The following is a 21,053-nucleotide window of genomic DNA, read 5'->3' as shown; positions in this document are numbered from 1 at the left end:
GGACATGCTGGAGGGACAGATTCATAACCCAGAGGCTCCCTTCACTCTGGAATAAAATCCCAGTCCAGGTTAGGCAGAGTCCCTCATTGACTCTCTTCAAGAGGAATCTTGAGTGGATGGGGGATCGTAGGTTTACCCCCAGGTCTCACTTCTGTGTCACTGTTAGACAGAGGCACAGTATACCAACCTCAAAAGGGCATAGCAAAATTAATTTAAAATGGGTGGCGAAAGCCAAACACACACTCTGGCTAGGCTTATAAATGCCCAAGGGCAGATAGCCTAGTATGAACCTATGAACCTAAGTTACACCATTTTGAAAGATGTGGCTCATTCTTCGGATCTTAATTTTGTACGAAAAAAAAAAAAACTAAGACTTGAACCTGCTTCCACCGTTGTCCATTTTCATCCAGTTCAATATTTGGGTTGTCTGATTGGATCAGATCAACCTCAGCACCTTTTTCTAAAGCTGTGGATCCGAGGCTCTGACTCCTACGTTACCCGTAATGCCCTACTGTTTACTCCCTCACCACAGATCTCGTTTGCTGCCTGAATCTTCCAGGCATGTGTCAGAGCGCTGTTTCATTGTAACAAAGCGGGTTTAACATTTTAGGTGTCTTTGACTCCTCCCTTTTGGTATACTTAGTGTAATCTATAGTTGTGTAATTATAGTTGTTGAGTATTTTTAGGATGTTTGTTGGTTAATAGTATCAGGTTAGCTGTTAAGTGTTTTTTGTTTTTATTTTTGGTGTGTTTCTTCTATATAGTTTTTTGGTACTATATTTTAAATACAAGATTAGAAGTGTTTGAAAACTGCAGCAACTGTTGAAACTTGACAAAAGACTACACCAAACAAAGAAAGCACCGACACTGGTTAGTGCTTTCATTCACTTTATTCCTGTGAACTTCAGAAAAACTGAGCCCATCCCCAAGCTTCACTTAAATGCTAAAAAATCATATCACATGTCTAGTGATGTCAGTAATTAAAACTTCATCCCTTATAAGAACTGTGCTTAAAAAGATAAATACACAATTAATAAATGTTTGTTTTCACATAAAAACATATTTACACAATAGTGTTATATAACTACTTTGATTGCAGGAAACACTTAATGTTGATAGTGTCATTTAAACCAGGCTCATAATCTGCACCAAGGTAAATTTGCCACAGAGATTCCTTGTACTCGAGCATTAACTTGTAATCACCTGAAAATAAGTTGCAATTGACACTATAACAAAAAAGGAAAACTTTTTGAATTCACCACATTTGTGTGCCTAGCCAGAGCGTTATTTTGTTCTTGATGGCTAAGAGATGTTTGTAAATTCTCCTTTTTAAGGCACCTAGTAGTCTTACCGATGTAAAAACTGGGGCAGGAAAGACACTGTGCAACATTTACTACCATTTCACTGTTGGTTATAATAACTCTTGGACCAAAAGGTTCTATTAATGTGACTGAAATGGACTGAAGATGAATTACTAATGTATCTACATTGTCTGCAATTATTGCAGGAAAAAGTACCTTTAGTCTGATCATTCAGTCATTCAGACTAAAGGTACTTTTTCCTGCAGTAATTGCAGACAATGTAGGTACATTAGTAATTCATCTTCAGTCCATTTTAGTTGCATTAATAGAACCTTTTGGTCCAAGGGTTATTATAACTGTAACAGTGAAATGATAGTATATGTTGCACAGTGTCTTTCCTGCCCTAGTTTTTTATATCTGTAAGACTACTAGGTGTCTTAAAAGGTTAATTTACGAAAATCTTAGCCATCAAGAAGAAAGAACTAACGCTCTGGCTAGATATACAAATGTATGTGGTGAATTCAAAAAGTTTTCCTTTTTTGTTAGTGTCAATTGGAACTTATTTTCAGGGGATTACAAGTTAATGTTCGAGTGCAAGGAATCTTTGCGGCAAATTTACCTTGATGCAGATTGAGCCAGGTTTTAAATGACACTATCAACATTAAGTGCTTCCTGCAATCAAAGTAGTTATAACATTTTGTGTCTTTCGGCTTTTCCCAGTTAGGGGTCGCCACAGTGGAACTCCGGTCCGCTAATGATTGGCAGTAGATTTTTACATGCTGGCTTGCCAGGCCTAACGCACAGCCTTCAATGAAGGAACGCCCATTCACGCATGTTGCCACACAAGACGCTATGAGAATGGAACAGGCAATGTCTGAGGCGACAACGCTACCGCAGCACCACCACCAAAGTAGTTATAACATTATTGTGTAAATGTTTTTATTATATGAAAAACAAACATTTATTAATTGTGTATTTATCTTTTTAAGCACAGTCCTTCTTATAAGGAATGAAGTTTTAATTACTGACATCACTAAACATGTGATATGATTTTTTTAGTATTTAAGTGAAGTTTGGGGATGGGTTCAGTTTTTTCTGAAGAAGTTCACAGGAATAAAGTGAGTGAAAGTGCTAACCAGTGTCAGTGCTTTCTTGGTCTGGTGTAGTCTTTTGTCAAGTTTCAAGATTAGAAGTATGATTTTTCTCTTAGAATTAAACAGTGTGAAATATTTTGATTTGTTGCAATGTTTTCTGATGTCAGGCAAACCAAGATTTAAAAAAAGCCCTTTTCTTGTGGACGCAAAATCCCTCCACAAGACTTGCACACTCTGTGAATTGCTTAGCTTCCCACCTTCAAGATGACTGACATTTTTGCTGCTTTTGCATCTAGGGCTGGTAAGTGCAGGAAAGAAAAACTAATTTTAAAAGGATTGCCTTGCTGTCAGACAGGGTTGTCATCTTCTGCTTCCTTAGATATTTCTTCTGCTTCTAGGCCAGCTTCAGATTTCCCAAGCAGTAAGACAAAAAAGAGGAGACAAGTCTAAGAAAAAGTACAGAAAAAAACAAAAGTCTGTGGAAAAATATCTGCAGAGAAAAAGTTGAAAGAAAATATATTTGAAAAATATCAGAAAATGGTCCCTGGATCCCAACTAAAAGTATGACACCTAAAACACTGAGCCAGTCTGATCCATCAGCTAGTTGGATCTGAACTCTCTCTCCTCATGCTAGGTTTTCACTGGACCCAGTGAGCCCTCTGCTCCATTTCCCTATTTTACAAGAGAAACTGTTATCCAGGCCCTCATAGTGTCAGAGGTCTGTCCAATCCACCAGAATTCTTAATGAAGTGGATGTTGACTCTTTGAAGAAATTCTTAAAGGTACAGATCCAGTTGGAAGTTCTCCTGGCATTATCCCCAAGGGCCTGCTCTAGGTACAGGCACATCAACCTTATTGCTCTTTTCATTGGCACTGGTTCACCTTTCGGTTTGGATTCCCACAGGTACGACTCCTTCTGGGCCCCTTAGTTGGATCCAACAGTCCACGGAACTTTAATGTCCGCTATATCCATTAATGTCTCTACTTAGATACTTTCTGATCTAGAGTAGTCTCTGAGATGACGTTTTTGGAGCTCTCTTCCTCTTGGGACCTTGAAACTCAATAGCTTGGGTCAGAGATCATCCTCCAAGCCAACCTTGATTGGACCAGAAAAAGTTACTGAGTGTTTGGATAGGGAGAAACACTTCCACAGTTCTGATTGTGGTGTCTGCTTTTGAGATTGTTGAAAGGGCTTTGGCTGGACCAGGAAGGGAGGTGCAGACCTAGAGTTCTGATCCGTCCCAACTCGTAGTGGAAGTGGATCCTTTGATTTATTCTCATTCTGACAATTACACTCAGAACATGTAATCTTCAAGGGTACTCAACCCTCAAGTTTCCAGTTTGAATCTGACCAGTCTGTAGAAGAACCCCAGAGACAAGCTCCTAGGAAATAGATGTGCAAATAGAAGCACCTAGATTCCTCTCATGAGTCTGTCACTGAAGACACATATTTGAATGGAAGCAAAGGTTCCCCTAGACCCCCCTGGAAGAATTCACATTTTATGACATCCTAGAATTGAACTAGAAGTGGGGGATCCACTGAAATCACTTCTGATGAATCTGTGTTCCTCAAAGGTTTTGGAACTGGCTCATCTGTGTCCTGGGTGGTTCAGTCTCTAGATGCCCTTGTAGGCCTCGTAGCAGAGTGCATGGAATTACCCTAACTTGGTGGAACCCATCCTCAAAAAACATGAAGGATTTTAGTAGTGCCAGAAGACCAGAAACACTGGACTAAAGGACCACCATTAGGTGTCATGGTAGTTGCAATAGCTACCAAAAAAAAAAATTCTGAGGAGAGTTCTTTTGTTCATCCCCCTAGCAGGGAGTCGAGGGCATTGGACCAACTAGGGGAAATGGACTTGTACTTTGGAGACTTTTGTACTTGGATTGTTGAATTTACCTTGCATATAGGATTCTGTTTCAGAGACTTGACCAAGCGGATTTCCACGTCCCTGTCTGGTAACTTGTCACCAGTTCAGAAAACACGCCCAGTTGTGTACCCTAGAATCCACTTCTGATGTAGCCATGCATCTGCTCTGTAGTGCAGCAGATGAGGCAAAAGCAGCAGGCACAGGCATAACCATTTGTCATCATACCTGGATGCGGCCCTGCAATTTCACGGAAAACTTCAAGGCATACTTTGTTAATGCATCTTCTATGGATCCACCCTGTTTGGACCAAAAGTTAGTGATTACTGGGAGTGAGCAGGATGGTAAGATCCTATCTGTCATGGGAATCCATTTCTCCACCCCTTGGAGGTCTTATTTCACGAACAAAAGGAGGGGTAAGAAAATGTGGTTTAGAAAATCACAGGGTTCACAAAAACACTGCTGAAGACAGAATTGTGACTGCAGAAGATCCAGGTCTTACAGTTTCTAGATCGACTCCAACTGCTACTTCCAGGGACTACTGGTACAACAAGCACACTTGCTCCATCTTACAGATCAGCTAGGTTCATAGTGAATCAAACGAATAGCCAGCAGTTTCCCACACAGGAGATAAAGTTTATAGAATGCCATACCAACACAGCTGTTTAGATTGGAAAACTGCCAGAGACCAGGGTGTTGCCCTTTAAGCCTAATGGCCTCTCAGGTAGTCCAGCATCCCTTAACTTAATCACAGTTTGTTTTCTGTTAGGTTTGATGGCCTCTGCCATCACTTTACTTCTACTTGTGAGGTACCACACGAGTGTTGCAGTGGACCCTCAGTCCAGTGGTCAGTCTACACCCCCTTCATGCCAAAGTTCATCTTGCACAAATTTGCAGAGATTTTATCAGGTGATGGATAACCTCCGTCATTCAAAGAAGGGAGATTTTTTTGCCCTCCTATTTCCCAAGCCACTGTGACCATGGACAGTCCCCTTTTAGAGTGGGGGCCATTTTGAGGGCAAGACTATTCAAGGTACTTGTTCACCTATAGAGGGACTTCATATCAGTATTTTGGAGATGAAAGCAGCCCTCTTAGCATTGTAGGGCTTTTATGACTGCCTTCCCAAGGGTGTGATATACATCTAGATGGACAGTATGCAAATAGTATGGTCCATAAACATGGGGGAGCATGGACATACCCACTTTGCCAGAAGTTCATGAAAATGTGGCAATGGGCAATATCTTCCATAGTTTACTGATGGTAATGCGCATACTCCGGATGTCAAATATGTTAGACAAGTTGAGCAGGTCAGTCATATTGCCTCACGAATGGTCTCTGTCAGACAGTGGCAACAGAAATTTTCAGCTGCTGGGGCCAACCTTGCAGTGCAACCTCGCAGTGCAACCTCATTACCTAATACCTGAACGACTGCAAATGCAGCAGTTCCTTTGCTGTCATCCCTCCACAGGGACAGTTACTCGGAGGTACTCTGTCCACTATTGCCCCAGATCTCTCTTGTACCTTTCCCATATACCAATATTGGCAAGATTAATTCAGAAAGCCACAAGATGCAAGACCAAGGGTGATCCTTATTGCTCCCTTCTGGCCCTGGCAAGTGTGGTTCTTTCTTTGGTCTCATTTAATACACCTGCCTTAGATGTTGGATTCTAGCCTGAATCTCCTAAGTCACCCATCTGGCTTGCCTCTACCAGATGTACAAGCCCTACAGTTAACTACATGGTTTCTGTAGTTCTCGTGATAGACAGAGATGCCAGGCTTTCCCCATTGGTGGTTGACATTTCTTCAGAAAGTCATCCAGAAAGATTTTTCAGAATTAGTGGAAAAGATTTCCTTTTGGGCTTTATCAAAGGGTTTGAGTCCCTTTTCTGCACTTCTCCCATTGATTTTAGACTAAGAACTCTTGCAACAAGGATCTAGTTTTTCTACTGTGAAGTCCAAATGGCTGCCATCTTCACAAAGGTCTTAATGACTCCTCCATTGCCCCACTTAAAATCTTAAAAGCTTTCCTTAAGGGAACCTTTTTGCTGAGAGCCCCAGTCAGAGATCCAGTTACCCTGCAGGATGTCATGGTCTTGCTTCAAGCCTTAACTCAAGAAATTTTTTGAACCAGCAGCCTCAGTGGATCTAGAGGTATCCTTTTTGGAATACTTTTTTATGCAATCACACCCACTAAGTGGATTTGTGAACTGCAAGCGCAGTCATGTAAATAAAACACTTTCTCTCATTTTCCACAAAGATAAGGTAACCATGAGGACGAATTCTTCCTTTCTTGCAAAGATGACATCTGAAGCAAATTTGAATCAATCTATTGAATGGCTGGTCTTTTTTCTCAGTTTCTCAAAAAAGGGGAATACCTTCTGTACACACTATCTTCAGGTAGCTTGGCTTCTATCTGTACTGTACCAAGGAAATAAGAAAGTTGGATCTGCCTCCTTTTCTAACATAAAACTGGGAAGACGTACATCAAAGGTCACAATTTCTAAGTGGCTGTTAGACTACATTACCTTTGTTTATACTGGCTGAGGTTTACCCATTCACACGAAACTAAAAGCCCAATCTGCAAGAGCTACCTTTACACAGCATTCATGAGGATAATTCCCATTGATGACAGTTGTGCAGCAGCAACCTGGTCCATGGTTCTGTCATTTGTATCTCATTACAAACTGGACATGCAGTCCAGAGAATATTTATCCTTTGGTTCCAGTATACTTGGGAGCATCCTTTCTTGATACAACCCACTGTTGGTAGCTTGGGAATCTATCCCAAACATTGAATTGGATGAAAATAAACATCTGGTACAAAAGTTGTATACTTAATATAATCATGAACCAAATGAAAACAAAATGTGAATCTGGCATCCTTCCCTTCTTCTCCCTTCCAAGTTGTCATTTGCAACTTTTGGTTCTCAGACCCATTTCTACTAAGATCCTGTCTGGACCTAGATTCCTATGATTCTAATTGGTATAGTTACAAGCGTATTAATCTTTGATACCCACTGATTTGTATAGTTGCCCCCCCCCCCCCCCCAGAATACATCTATAATTTGAATAAAGTTAACAAATTAGGTCTAAAGTAACTTAAGTGGAGAGGAGGAAATTATGGATAAGGGAGAAGTCAGAGCCGTGGATACATAGCCCTAGAAGGTGCTGAGGTCTGCTCAGACAACCCAAATGTTGAACTGGATGAAAATGAGAACACAGAGATCTATCATTAGGATAAGTGCAAAGCTTTCGTTTCTCATTGCTCTGACTTTTCCAAGACTTGTCTCTTAGTAGCAGTTTTTTTATGGCGAGTCCTCCTTTTCTCATTTTTTCACAAAGAAAGGTTTACTTTGAAACCATATCCTTTAGGGCCAAGGTAATTTCAGAGTTTACATTCAGATAGGCTTTTTAGCTCCTTGTTTTCTTTTCAGAACCCAGAAATAAGGGAGAAACAGTTTTCTCCCTGTGAATGTCCACAGGCAACTCTGATACTATATTGACGGAAGAAAAACTTTTTAGGATTGCTGATCTGTTGATGATTATGAAGGTAAGACAAGAGAAGTAATCTGTGTCGAAAGACAATTTCTTAACTGGTTGCTTCCAAGCTGTTTTTGTTCTTTCCATAGCAAGACCCTTCCATTCAAATCAAAGCACATTATACGTGTGCTTTGACAACTACTGTGTCATTATGGAAAGAAGTGGACTCTAGAAATATACAAGAGGCAGCGTCTTCATTGTCTGTCACCTTTACCAAGCACTGTGGACTGGATTCCTTTTCAAGGTCCAATGCAGGCTTTGCTAGAAATATTCTTCAGGGCCTGCTTAACTTGGATCCTTTCTTCTCCTCCCTGGCTTTCTAAGCTCTGGTAATCATCCCGTGTAGATTAGGCTACTGCAGCAATGATCTAATGATGGACATAGTACAATTGTGTTAGTAAACTTAGCGTAAGAGTATATGTTCTGATAGGTCACTGTTGCAGTAAATGCACCCGCTATCCTCCTCCTTTTGTATTTTGCTTTTTGCCTGGGTGTGAATATATGTACCACTTTTTTTCCTAACACACATCTACCTGTTAGGGCTCTAACCTTTCTGTTCTGAAGCAAGAAAGGGCTGAGGTCTTGATGCCTTAGCCACTGTTTTTCTTGTCTTTCTCAAGCTATGTGGACATGTGGAAGATGTCAAAGCTTTGGAAGTTGGTCAGCCGGTCAGGTCTTTGGCAGGGCATCTTGTATAGCGTAGGTTACTGCAACAATGTTTTTTTTTTTAACATACTTAGTTATGGTAAGTTTTCATGCACAACTGTACTTTCCCAAGGACCTTTTGGCTCTTTCCTGCAGTTATTTAAGAAATGATTCGGCCTTTGGCTATAGAAGGGGTTCCTGTGTAGGAAGAAGGGCAAGACCTTGTTGAGCTTCTTCCTAGTTCCATGGAAAGATGGTCCATAGGGATGCATCTTGTACCTTTCCTATCTGAGTGAATTCCTCAGAGTTCCAGAATTCATAATGCTTGCCCTCCAAAGTCTTTTGCTGATGTTTCCTTCTAGTGCTTTTATGGTTTCTGTAGATCTCGGATTTGCACCAGGCAGAGATCATTTCCAGTTCTTTTCCTTCCCCTTTGGCTTGTCTAGTGCTCCCAGTGTATTTACAAAATGTCCTGTTCCAATGCTTAAGTATTACTGGATAAAAGTTGATGGATTTATCCCCTCCATGATTGATCACCTGATCCTGGTAGTAACAAAGGCATCATTCAGTCACTGCAATTCGTCCAGAGTTTCTTTAAGAACCGGGGACTCTGTCAACAAGGGCAAGTCTAGATTGATCCCTTCAAAGAATATAGTTTTTCTTGGAGTCATGTCTGGGTATCACACTGAGCAAAGTCTTCCTTCCCCAAGGCACAATGGCCCTCTTGCCTCAGTACTTCAAAGCATTCTTCAGGAAACAGAACTCATGGGAGTTTCTCAAGTTGCTAGGCATTGTGACTTTTTACATACTAATGGTTTCTTGAGCTTGCTTTCACATGAGAAAAGTTCCAGTGGTGCATAAAAAGTTGATGTCTGCATATCCATCCCTTACAGACCAAAATCTCTCTTCCTTGCTTCAGAAGGCAGATGCCATGGTGGAATTGAGCACAATGTTCAGAATCTGAGATTGTTCTTCAGGGCTTATCTGCCTGCAGTAACTCTGACCACAGATTCATCAGACCTGTCCTAGTGGACTGTTGAGTCCTTAAAGTACAGTGTCTTTGGGAAGACAAAAATGAGGAAAATTTCATAAACATAAAGGAAATTATTGCAGTTGTACGTGCCGTAAAAGCCTTCACCACTCCCTTGCAACAGGATGATCTTCAGGTGACTATGGACAATTCGGCTGTGATATGTTACATAAACCTAGAAGAACACATTCAAGACCAATTTGGAGGCTGGCCATGTAAACTAGGGAAATAGTATTGGAAGTGGGTTTGCCATTGACTGCAGCCTGTATTCCCTGTCAGCAAAATGTATTCACTGACAACCTAAGCAGATCCCAAGCAGACCAACAGAAGTAGATGCTAAGCAGTGATGTATTTTATGGATCTGACAAGGTTGTGAAGTGTACTGGACATCGACCTGTTTGCCTTCTATTTCAGACAAGGACCTTAGAAAGTTTTGTGGCAGGACAGCAACTTCAGAAGTATATTAAACAAAAACCTTCAGCTTGAATTGCACATTCTGCTTTGAAGGGTTCAAGCAGGACTTTGGCGATCAAAGGAACTGGAGGAAGAGAAGAGTACTGATCAAAATCAAGGAGGAAGCAACAAAAATACTCCTGTTAGCCTGTATTTGGCAAAGTAAAACACTGATTCCCTCCTTGGCATGTGGATCTCCTGACAATAGTGGTTCCTGCTACACCCAAACCTGGCTACTGTAAGTTTGATGGCTTGGATGATCTTGCCCTGATTCCAGGTAGGTGCAAGTATTCTGCGGCTTTGCTAAACATTATGGAGGAGGCTAAGGAGAGGCTCAAGAAATTCTTCAGGAGAGGGTATACCTGAATATCCAGCCTCCTTTCATGCCTACAGTGGTATCTGAGATGATTCTGAATCAGGCTATTCACTTATTAATTTTTTCATTCCATAGCCACAGAATTTGGGTGACAGGATTTTGCATCCACTTGATGTGGACAGGCAGTTGTCAATTTACTTGCACACAGCTACGGAATTCAGAAAATCCAATCAGCTGTTTGTCTGTTTTGCAAAAGGGAAATGAGGTAGAACTGTTAAGCAAGCCGTTTCTAAATTGCTGGGTCACTGCAGTTCCTTTTTTTTTTTTTTTGCTGAAATCTTAAGCCTATTCCAGACCACATTAGGGTCCATTCCACTACACCCACTACTGCCACCACTGCCTTTCTTTGGGGGGAAGGTGAGGTGCTACCCAGACTATACTTGAATCAGCCAGTTGGTCATCTGTGCATGCCTTCTCCTAACCCTACAAACCTAGGGACATCTAGGGCCAGAGAAAAGTTTGCCTCTGCCGTCCTGCAAGATGTTGTATCCAGATAACTTCACCCTCCTTTTTGGGATATAGTGCTTTGTGAAACAGTGATGAACATTATAAAGTGTTAGGGATTTGCCAGCAATATAGATGTTCAAATAGATTCACTGTTGCTGTCCAGGTACCCACCTTCCATCCCTTTTTCTAACCTACTTTGGTTGCCGTATAGGTTAGTATAACTCCTTGCATCCCGTAAGGTGCTTTCCCTTTCACTTCTCCACCAGATCCCAATTTCTCATTTGTCTGCTTTGTGGAGAGGGAGAGTGGGGGTCTTTTATCATGAACCTGGAGCAGATGTGACTGTATCATTTGGTCCCATATGGCTCTGTCATGGAAGTCTTTTGCCTGGCTCTTCTGGGCCCAATAATTATAAGGTGGTGTTTGCCGATGGGTCCTATGTACCACCTATGTACTTGAGCCTTTGTGGGAGGACATCAGCTGAAGCTGTGGAGGTGGCTGAAGCTGTGGAAGTTGGCTAGCCACAGTGTACCAGCATGGAGTATATCCCACACATAAAGGCTAAAGCAGTGAATCTACTCAAATTTACATTTATGGTAAGTTCCTAACCCAAATATACCTTATAATGAGCTCTAATTCAACTGTATTTTCACAGTCCATTTTTCTATAGAGGTATTACAGTAAGTATTTGAGGAATTTGGGTCAAAGTATTTAAGTGCTATGTAGAGACAGTATTGATGCTTAGTAAAACTTATGCTTTATGCTTTTGTTTTTCAGTGAGAGAAAAGAGAAAAAGCAACCATATAAATCATGTAAGTGAAACTGTCTCATTTCATCAGTGTTCAAAATGTTGATTTTCTTCAGCTGCTCCCAGATGTCCTTCATGGATGCATCTGCAGTCATAACAAATGGGTTGTCCTGTCGTCAGGCAGCCCTTCGGTCGGCCGGATTCCAAAGTCTGGGTCCGGCTTCGGCTGATGTCGCACTTCACCCGACGTCATCTCTGCTGGTCTTCGGGTATAAAGGCATCAGCCGACGCCATTTTCCTCAGTCTTTCTTGCCGCGTGGCGCCCGAAGCAGAAGCTGTTCGCAAGTGCCGGTCGGTCAGATCCAGAGATTACTACTACCGAATACTACTTTGAAGACTTCTAAAAAGCTAAGTACCCCGTTGGGGACTCTTTCTTGCCTCAGCCGATGTCAGAAAAAGTCAATAACTGTTTAACGTGTGGGAAACAAATACCTCATAAAGATTTCCACTCTTACTGCCTGCCTTGCTTAGGCCCAGACCACGACGTAGCAGCCTGTTCGGCCTGTGCTTCCTTCAACCGACGAACGCTTAGGCGTCGGTCGGAGTTTGCTGAACAGTTTTTCGGCTCAGACTTTGCATACATTATGCCGTCGGATCCTCCGACTACCCAAATTGTTAAAAAACGCAAAGAAAAAGACAGACACTCGCGGTCCGCGGTTTCGGCCGAAACCACGGTTAAGCAAGCCGCGAGTGTCTCGGTTTCAGCCGAAACCGAGAAAACCGGTCAATCTTCAGCCGAATCCATGACTACTACTGAGGCTCCTGCTACCTTAGTTGAATCGGCCTCAGAAATTTTGCCTACAATTGTGGTTCCTAGTGATTTATCAGACACCATCCCTTTGGATGTCTCTACCCCAGCACGTGGTGCTGCTAGGCCTCCTGCAGCCATGTCTATTAAGGCCTTTGCCAGGACTAAAGCAGCCAAATCTGTTAAATCAGTGCCTGTTAAGCCCTCCTCGCACAGGCCCACTTCAAGTTCACAAATGCTTACTATGGCAGAGGATTTAATATCCTTAATTAGGGGATCCCAATCTCACCCAGACAGGGCCTCTCAGCCCCCAGAAAAGAGACCTAGAGCAGAGCCCCCCGAGCCAGTGTCCTCTGATGATTCTGCGGATGACTCAGACATTTCAGACCAGCCAGAGGCTCCTTTTTCTACTTATGAAGATTCCGATGCTGAAGAATCCATTCCAGCTGCCTCTCCACCAGAGGAATTTTCCTTTGGGGAAACCTTACATGCCATGAGAGAACAATTCCAATGGCAGGGACAAGATTTCTCAGATTCCAGAAAAAGGCTTAGGACATTCCTGCACTTACCACAACATAGGCCCTTAGCTATACCTCCTGTACTGCCTGTTGTGGATGATGCATTTAATGATGTTTGCACTGCTCCTGATTCTTTACCTCCAGCCCCTGCCAAACCAGATAGATTTTACAGGGTGCCAGACACTCATCACCACCTTTACAAGGCCCCACTTGCAGATCCTAAAACTATATCCCAGGGGCCTAAGGCAGTAGCCTCGACCTCAGCAAAAAACCCTATTCCTTCTGAAAGGGAATCCAGGTCCTTAGAGAGATGGGGGAAAAAAGTTTACACCTCTGCTACTCTCTCAGCTAGAGCTTTAAACTGTCAGTTTCATATGATCCAATACCAAGAGTTTATGCTTGATCAGTTAACTAAAAAGCTGTCCTCTGATGACTCCTTAGATAAGAAATATGTATTAGAAATGGTGAATAACATCCAACAGGTTAGTAACCATTCTTTAAAATGTGGCTATGATGCACTGGAGGCTTCATTTAGATCAGCCATGACTGGCACAGTGATAAGAAGGCATGCATGGCTGAAAGAACAGGTCATGTTAAAGCAAAGCTGTTAGATGCTCCTATGGATAAGGCCAGTCTATTTGGTACACCTGCTCAACAAGTAATGAAGAAAATGGAAGAGAAGGCAAAATCTGTACAAACAGTTAAAGATTTCTTACAGGTTCAGCCCCCAAGGTTTAGCAGGAACTGGCCTGCCAAAAATTGGTCCTTTCCAGACTCCTCAAAATCCCAAAGAGGCAGGAATAGACGCTCTAGAGGCAGAAATCAATCCAGAGGAGGTGCCTACAGAGGACGACAGTGGCAAGGCAATAACCGAGGCACAGACACAACCACTGCCACTGCAACAGGACAGTCACAGTGACTTGGCTCTGACACCGCCTACCAGGGAGCAAATAGAAGCACCTATAGGCAGAAAGTTAGCCTTATTTTCGAAAAATTGGCACTATATCACAAAAGACAAGTGGATTTTGCAAACCATAGACCAAGGCTACAGGTTCCACTTCCACACCTTACCAGTAAAAAGAGGAATGCCAAACCTACCTCCAAATCAAAAAACAGAAGCTCTACAGCAGATAGCGGAATTAGCAAAGATGAGAGCTGTGGAAAGAGTACCAATAACAGAACAGGACAAAGGATTCTACTCCAGACTCTTCCTCGTACCAAGAAAAGAGAAAAGTTGGAGACCTATTCTCGACTTGTCCGTCTTAAACACATACATCATTGTCCCAAAATTCAAAATGCTGACCCTACAGCAACTTCTTCCCATGCTGGGCAAGGAGTGTTGGCTGGTAACTCTAGATCTCAAGGAGGCATACCTGCACGTCCCCATACGACCAAATTGCAGAAGATACCTCAGATTTCTTGCAGGATCAGAGCATTATCAATTCTCAGCATTGCCCTTTGGCTTATCTACTGCGCCCAGAGTATTCACAAAATGCCTGGCATCAGTAATCGCTCACTGCAGACTACAGGGAATCCAAATTTATCCATACCTGGACGACTGCCTGTTACAAGCGGACAACAAAAGCAAGCCGACAACAGATTTACAAAGGGTCATTTGCTTACTACAAGCCCTGGGATACACAGTCAATTTACAAAAGTCAAGGCTGATACCATCCCAAACAAGAACATTCTTGGGTGCGGAATTGGACACAGTAAAACAAATGGCATTCCTAACTGCAGAAAAACAAAAACAACTCCCTCTTTACTTCTTGGCATTAACAAAGCAGAACAAACTAACAGCAAGAAAAGTTCTGCAGGCCTTGGGCTTCATGGCATCATGCATAATCTTGGTCCCACATGCCAGACTGCATATGAGAAAGCTACAGTGGTACCTAAAGAATTTATGGTCTCAACACAGGCACAGCTTAGAAACCGAAATCCCACTAATCCCATGCCTAAAACAGGAGTTCCTATGGTGGGCTCAAGCATGCCAGTCAAACCCAGGCTTACCCTTCCACAACTTTCAAGCAAACCAAACCATCACAATGGACGCCTCAGACCTAGACTGGGGGGCGCACATGTTGGACAAATGCATACAAGGATTGTGGACTCAAGACCAGCTGCACCTGCACATAAACCAAAAAGAAATGCTGGCAGTAAAACTAGCAATCCAGAAATTCAGACCATTCCTCAAAGAAGGCCATTTAATGATAAGGACAGACAACACCACAGTCATGTGGTACATCAACAAACAGGGAGGCACTCATTCATATCCCCTATGCAGAATGACTGTGGACCTTTGGAATCTGGCTCTGAGCTACAACATCCAGTTACAGGCAATATTTGTGCCGGGAAAAGAGAACACCCTAGCAGACATGTTAAGCAGAACCACCTCGGATGCTCACGAATGGATGCTACACCCGGACATCTTCAAGGCCATCACAAAGAAATGGGGAATGCCACAAATAGACCTATTCGCATCCCCACTCAATCACCAGCTCAAAAAATTCTGCACAAGGACATACCACCCACTTGCATGGAAGGTGGACTCTCTATCCTTCAGTTGGAAAGGCCTGACAGCATATGCATTTCCACCTCTTCCCTTGATGCACAAGGTACTACTGAAAATCAAAGAGGAACGTCCAAGGATAATCCTGATAGCTCCGAATTGGCCAAGACAACACTGGTACCCATTGCTGAGGAGCATGTCTCGGGAGAATGTGGTCAATACCCCTGATGCCTTTGATGTTAACTCAGAACAACTACAACATCATGCATCCAAACCTAAAAACCTTGCAACTGACTGCCTGGAACATCACATAGCAGCAACTAACCCAGACCTATCCCAAAGGGTTAAAGACATTATCCTTGAAGCCTGCAGACCTTCAACAAGAAGGAACTATGCAGGAAAATGGAAAAGGTTCGTCATTTGGAGTACTGAAAGAGGAAAAGATGTGTCGAACATAGATATTGCTAACATCCTGGAGTACTTGGCAGAGCTTCTACATACAGGCCTGTCCTATTCCTCCATCAAGATACATGCATCAGCTATTTCAGCAGAATACAGCTTCAATCCACCTGTCTTTTCGCATCCTCTACTCAGGCAGTTCCTCAGAGGGATCAAGAATGTAAAACCTCCTAGGAAACCACCATTACCAGCATGGGACTTGAACTTTGTGCTAGAAAAGTTGACACTCCCTCCGTTTGAACCAGCAGCAACAGCAGATCTGCAACACCTATCATGGAAAACTGCTTTCCTACTGGCAATTACTTCAGCAAGGAGGGTTTCGGAACTACAGGCCTTAATGGCAGTGCAACCCTTCCTAATCTTCCATCAAGATAGGGTGTCCATGAGAACTAATCCTACATTTATGCCTAAGGTGGTATCCAGAGTGTCTTTAAACCAGGCAATCCACCTACCTACCTTCTTTCCCAATCCACAGAACAGGGGGGAAAGACTGCTGCATACCTTGGATGTACATAGGCAGTTATGCTACTACCTGGACAGAACCAAAGGTAACAGAAAAACTGACCAGCTTTTAGTAGCCTATGCAACAGGAAGGGAAGGAAAAGCAATTTCCAAACAGACAATCTCCAAATGGATAGGAAATTGCATAAGATTCTGTTACTCCTACCATGGAAAACCAATTCCACAGAACATAAGACCTTATTCTACAAGGGCTACAGCCACTACCACAGCTTTCTTACGAGGAGTGGCAACCAAGGACATTGAGGCGGCTACTTGGACCTCCGTGCATACATTTGCCAAGCATTATAATTTACCTCTATACTCTAGATCCCGAGCAGGGTTTGCCACTGCTGTACTGCAAGGGATCCTAACTACACCATAATTTTTCTTCCTCCACCCCTAGTTTGGCTATGGTATTCTACCCATTTGTTATGACTGCAGATGCATCCATGAAGGACATAGTACAGTTTTGTACCTACCATAAATGTAGATGTCCGAACTGGATAGCATCTGCAGTCAGGATTACCCACCCTCCTTCCCCTCTGTGGTACTCCTAGGGTATTTACCCTCCTAATAGCTAGCTGGGGGGGAGTCTCTTATGGTGTATTTGTTTGTATATATGTACATACATGCTTATTTTTGTGTTTGCCTTCTACTTTTTTTGGAAACATTGGCATTTATCCAAAATTTAGCTTTCCAAGAGGGCAACTGGCATCTGGGGCAAGAAACACTGAGGAAAATGGCGTCGGCTGATGCCTTTATACCCGAAGACCAGCAGAGATGGCGTCGGGTGAAGTGCGACATCAGCCGAAGCCGGACCCAGACTTTGGAATCCGGCCGACCGAAGGGCTGCCTGACGACAGGACAACCCATTTGTTATGACTGCAGATGCTATCCAGTTCGGACATCTACATTTATGGTAGGTACAAAACTGTACTTTTCATCAACTACAGTACTGTTTCATAATCTGAGTGTTTGCAAAATGAAGAGATCCATGCTGACTCATCTGTCCCATTTCTTCACATCACAGAAGTAGGTAGAGTTCAGTGAATTGGTTGTTTTTTTTCACAAGGTAGACTTAAAGTGGAGACATGCTGGCAGTAAAATATGCTCTGGCTGTTGGCGATACTGGTCTTTTTTGGTAGCATAGTATAATTTGACTTTGGAAGATGGTTCTTTTAAACACCTTTATTAAATGTTATCACTGAAGACTTGGGCAAGCATGTATTAATAGAAAAGAAACAAGTCATATTAATTTAGGGATATTATACATTGAATGTTAAGTTGTTAGTCTCGCCTCCATTCTTGCTGGATGGGTTCGGAGCCGATCCTCTGCTCTGACTATACCAAAACTCGAGAGCTATTTACCGGCTCGAGGCCCTCCCTATATCCCACAATGCTAGGTGTCCAATGTCCAGATCTCGTTTGCCGCTTCAGCTGCGAGGTTGCGTTTTTACCGGCTCCAGGTCGTATAAAACTTTTTTACTAAGTTTATTTAGATATAAATAGCTAGTTTCTGGTTAGATATTTTTCCTTTAGTGTCCCCTTTCTGATCCCTTGAAAAATCCCATTTAGAAACTCTTTGCTAGTAGTTTTCAGTTTCTCCCCCACCCCCTCTCCCACCCTTTAGGGTAGAGTTAGTTTTTTCTTATATATATATGTATATTTATATTTCTACTAGTCTTGTTAACTGTATTTCTTATAGCAGTATTATTACTCTTATTACTACTATATATTGTAGAGTTAGTTCTAGTGCGTGTGTCTGTGCGTTTGTAGTGTGTTAGGCACTAGTTTCTTTTTTCCTTGGTACCCTGTTAGTGTTGTGTCTAAGGATACTAAGGTCTCAGGTTTCAAGAAGTGTGACTCGTGCTGTCAGAAGATGTCTCTGACAGTCACACTTGTGTGTATTGTTTGGGCCCCCTACACCTGCAGGACTCTTGTTCGGTCTGTCATGCCTTCAGTCCGAGAGTCCTGCAGGAGCGTAGGAACAAACTTATTTTGAGGGGCTTACTTAAGCCTGAAGGGTCCCTGACTAGGCCTTCATCGGGTAAACCCTCCAAGCCCACCAAACAGTCGGCTCCCTGTTCGAAGCAGTCGCCAAGCGGAGCTGCTGCCTCCTCATCTGTTCCGGCTGGAACAGACACTGAGATCTCAGTCGGCTTCTGTTGTAGTGTCGGAGCCTTCCCTGAGCCGAAAACGCTTGAGATCTCCCTCTTTGGAGTCTGTTCATTCGGCTCCGAGATCTCCGTTACTACAATCGGAGCGGAGCCGTAGGTCACATTCCTCTCTGTTTTCCAGGCTTTCTGATCACGATCTCGAGAGGGTGGTCAGTAGACTCCTAAAGTCACAGGCACTTGCCCAAATGTTATCTAGCCCTTCTCAACAGACTCTGGCTATCCCTACATTTTATTTATTTTATTTTATTTATCATTTGTTGACCGGGAAAGTCCGACTAGGTTCGACAGAGCCTGTTTTCAGCGGAGGCCCGGGGAGAAATGCTCCAGATGAAGAGATGAGAACCCCTCCCGGCACAGAGAGTGACTGCTCTTCAGCATCTTCAGCAATTCCTCCTCCGACTCTTCCATTATGCTCTGAGCCGGGGCTCGGATCGTCGGTACGTCAGAGCCGATACCACACATTTTGGCTCCTTCGTCGGCTCCGATCTCTTCATTGGTTCCGTCTGTGGAGGGATCTGGGCACAGAGACTCCCTCGTCGGCTCCGAGGGGGTGAGTGGCATCGGACCCTTGTCCGACCCCGTTCTCTCTCTCTCGGTGCCTCGGCACAGGTGAGCTCTGCCCAGACATCGGCCTCGGAGCAGTCACTCTCTGTGCCGGGAGGGGTTCTCATCTCTTCAGAGCGGGGACCTTCCTCTCTGCCCGATAGCGCCTTCGAGGTCATGAGGAGCGTACTGACTCCTGGGTCAGACCCACGATCGGCTCCTTCGGCTCCTCCCCCCATGGTGCCTACGTCGGTCTCTGTTCACCCTCCTGACCCCAAGCGTGGAGAACAGACGCTCCAGGTTGCCTCATTGGGTGTGTCTTCCTCTTCCGAGGCCTCCCCTGATCATTCAGAGGAGCCCCCTCGGAAGAGAAAATGTAAGAGGAAACATGTTGATTCCCCTGAGTCAGTCACCTCACCCCCCTCTGAGGATGTCTCCTTTTCATGATGAACCAAAACACATCGACCCCTGCGTAGAGCAACAAAGGCACAGAAACTGGAACATATAGAGGTAAAAAACTTTAATCCAAAGCACACTGACTGAGTGCTTTCACCAGTGAAACTGGCTTCATCAGAGTCATACAAACACACCCAGCTTCGCAACATTTGAATATCCATTACCCACAATGAACCTAAACTAATTAATCAATTGATATAACTAATTAAGTTCATTAAATTCAAAACAATGGTCACAACCAATGAACGTTCAGTTTATAATAAAATGTCTGTCCAAGATATTCTAATTGTAGTATAATTTATCACAATCAACCTATATGTATACAAAAAAAAAAAATTTTTAACTACTATATTAACATAGTACCTCTAACAATGATTAATAAAAAACTTTATAACAACCTCATACTAAAATTTGTAATAGTATAAACACATACAAAACAATAAAAGTTTGAAATTTTGTTGTACACGATAAATTAACCCATTCATAACTATTGTTCATACAACATAAAAAAATCTGTATGTATGGAAAGACAACTAATATATATTCATATTATTAAAATCACTTAAATCGCATAGGCTCTGTTTCAACTGAGGTTTCAATGAAATATGCTCATTAAGACCAGGAAACCTCGTGGCATTCAACCTGATCTGCCATTCCATCTCAAGCAATGCAACACTATTACTGATGTCACATTTGACATTAGATTTCACTCTATCCACAATAAAAAAATAGAAACTTTTTGAAGTTACTACAACCCTTTGTGTGCAAATACAAAGCGATGTGTTCATCCTTTCTCCTAATGGAACTGTTGTATTCTCTTATTCTTTCCTTAAAGGGAGAGTGTCAAAGATTCAGCTTCCAGAACATTTGTTTATTTTTTGTTACCAATGCAGACTTTAAGTAGAAAACAGGGAACCCATGTCATTGAATCTGCACTTTTCTGCATCCTTTTTATACAAATTCACTGCTTTTGCTTCTGGAGCGTCCCGCTCTGGGTTTGGACAGGTAAGACCACCCACCATATGACATCATCAGACACACCCCTTCATGCTCATCAGTTCATTAATAATGACCCTGCTTTATCTTTCCCGTGATTGTTTTCATTCCCAAGAGAAAACAGATACCATGCCTCTTTGGTTCCCATCTAGTCACCCTCTAAAGCATGTTCGCAGAATTAAATTACTTCCTTTGTCTTGCTACAATGTAAAATGAAAAGTGCTGCCTGTATTAAAATCATACTTTTTTTAATGTCAAAAAAAGACTTAAATGCAATAATATTTTTGCAGCACGACTGTAGTAATGTTCTATAGTGATTGCTTCGTTCATAACATCAAACAGCGATGCAGCACTAATTTAGCAATATCGGCATTGTATGAACTGTTCTGTACCAGTCTTTCTTTATGTAGTTCAACTTCTCTCTTTCTTTCAATCAGAAAAGTGATGGTGGATAGATCCAAAATCTCCTCGTATTTATTGAAAATGCTCTTGAAATGTTAAAAGAACAATGAAACGTTTGCTTTGTTGTGCATTTTCTGATCAAGAGGAATACAATGACAGATCGTATCCTTTTGGGCGGTTGC

The 21,053-nt window shown here is 42.6% G+C and overlaps 1 protein-coding gene across 1 annotated transcript in view; it reads left to right on the top strand.

Annotated features, from left to right (window-relative positions):
• Positions 1-21,053, top strand: part of CCNYL1 (cyclin Y like 1) — a 1,025,424-nt gene that overhangs the window by 143,750 nt on the left and 860,621 nt on the right. The window contains exon 3 of the mRNA XM_044060538.1: positions 11,532-11,566. Coding sequence (XP_043916473.1) covers positions 11,532-11,566 — 35 coding nt within the window. The remainder of the gene's footprint in view (positions 1-11,531; positions 11,567-21,053) is intronic.

Source organism: Protopterus annectens, chromosome 2.part0, assembly GCF_019279795.1.
Source record: "Protopterus annectens isolate FY-2018-M chromosome 2.part0, PAN1.0, whole genome shotgun sequence".
In the NCBI taxonomy this organism is placed as follows: domain Eukaryota; kingdom Metazoa; phylum Chordata; order Ceratodontiformes; family Protopteridae; genus Protopterus; species Protopterus annectens.
The sequence above is the reverse complement of the archived record's forward strand: the minus strand, read 5'-3'. Positions and strand labels throughout refer to the sequence as shown.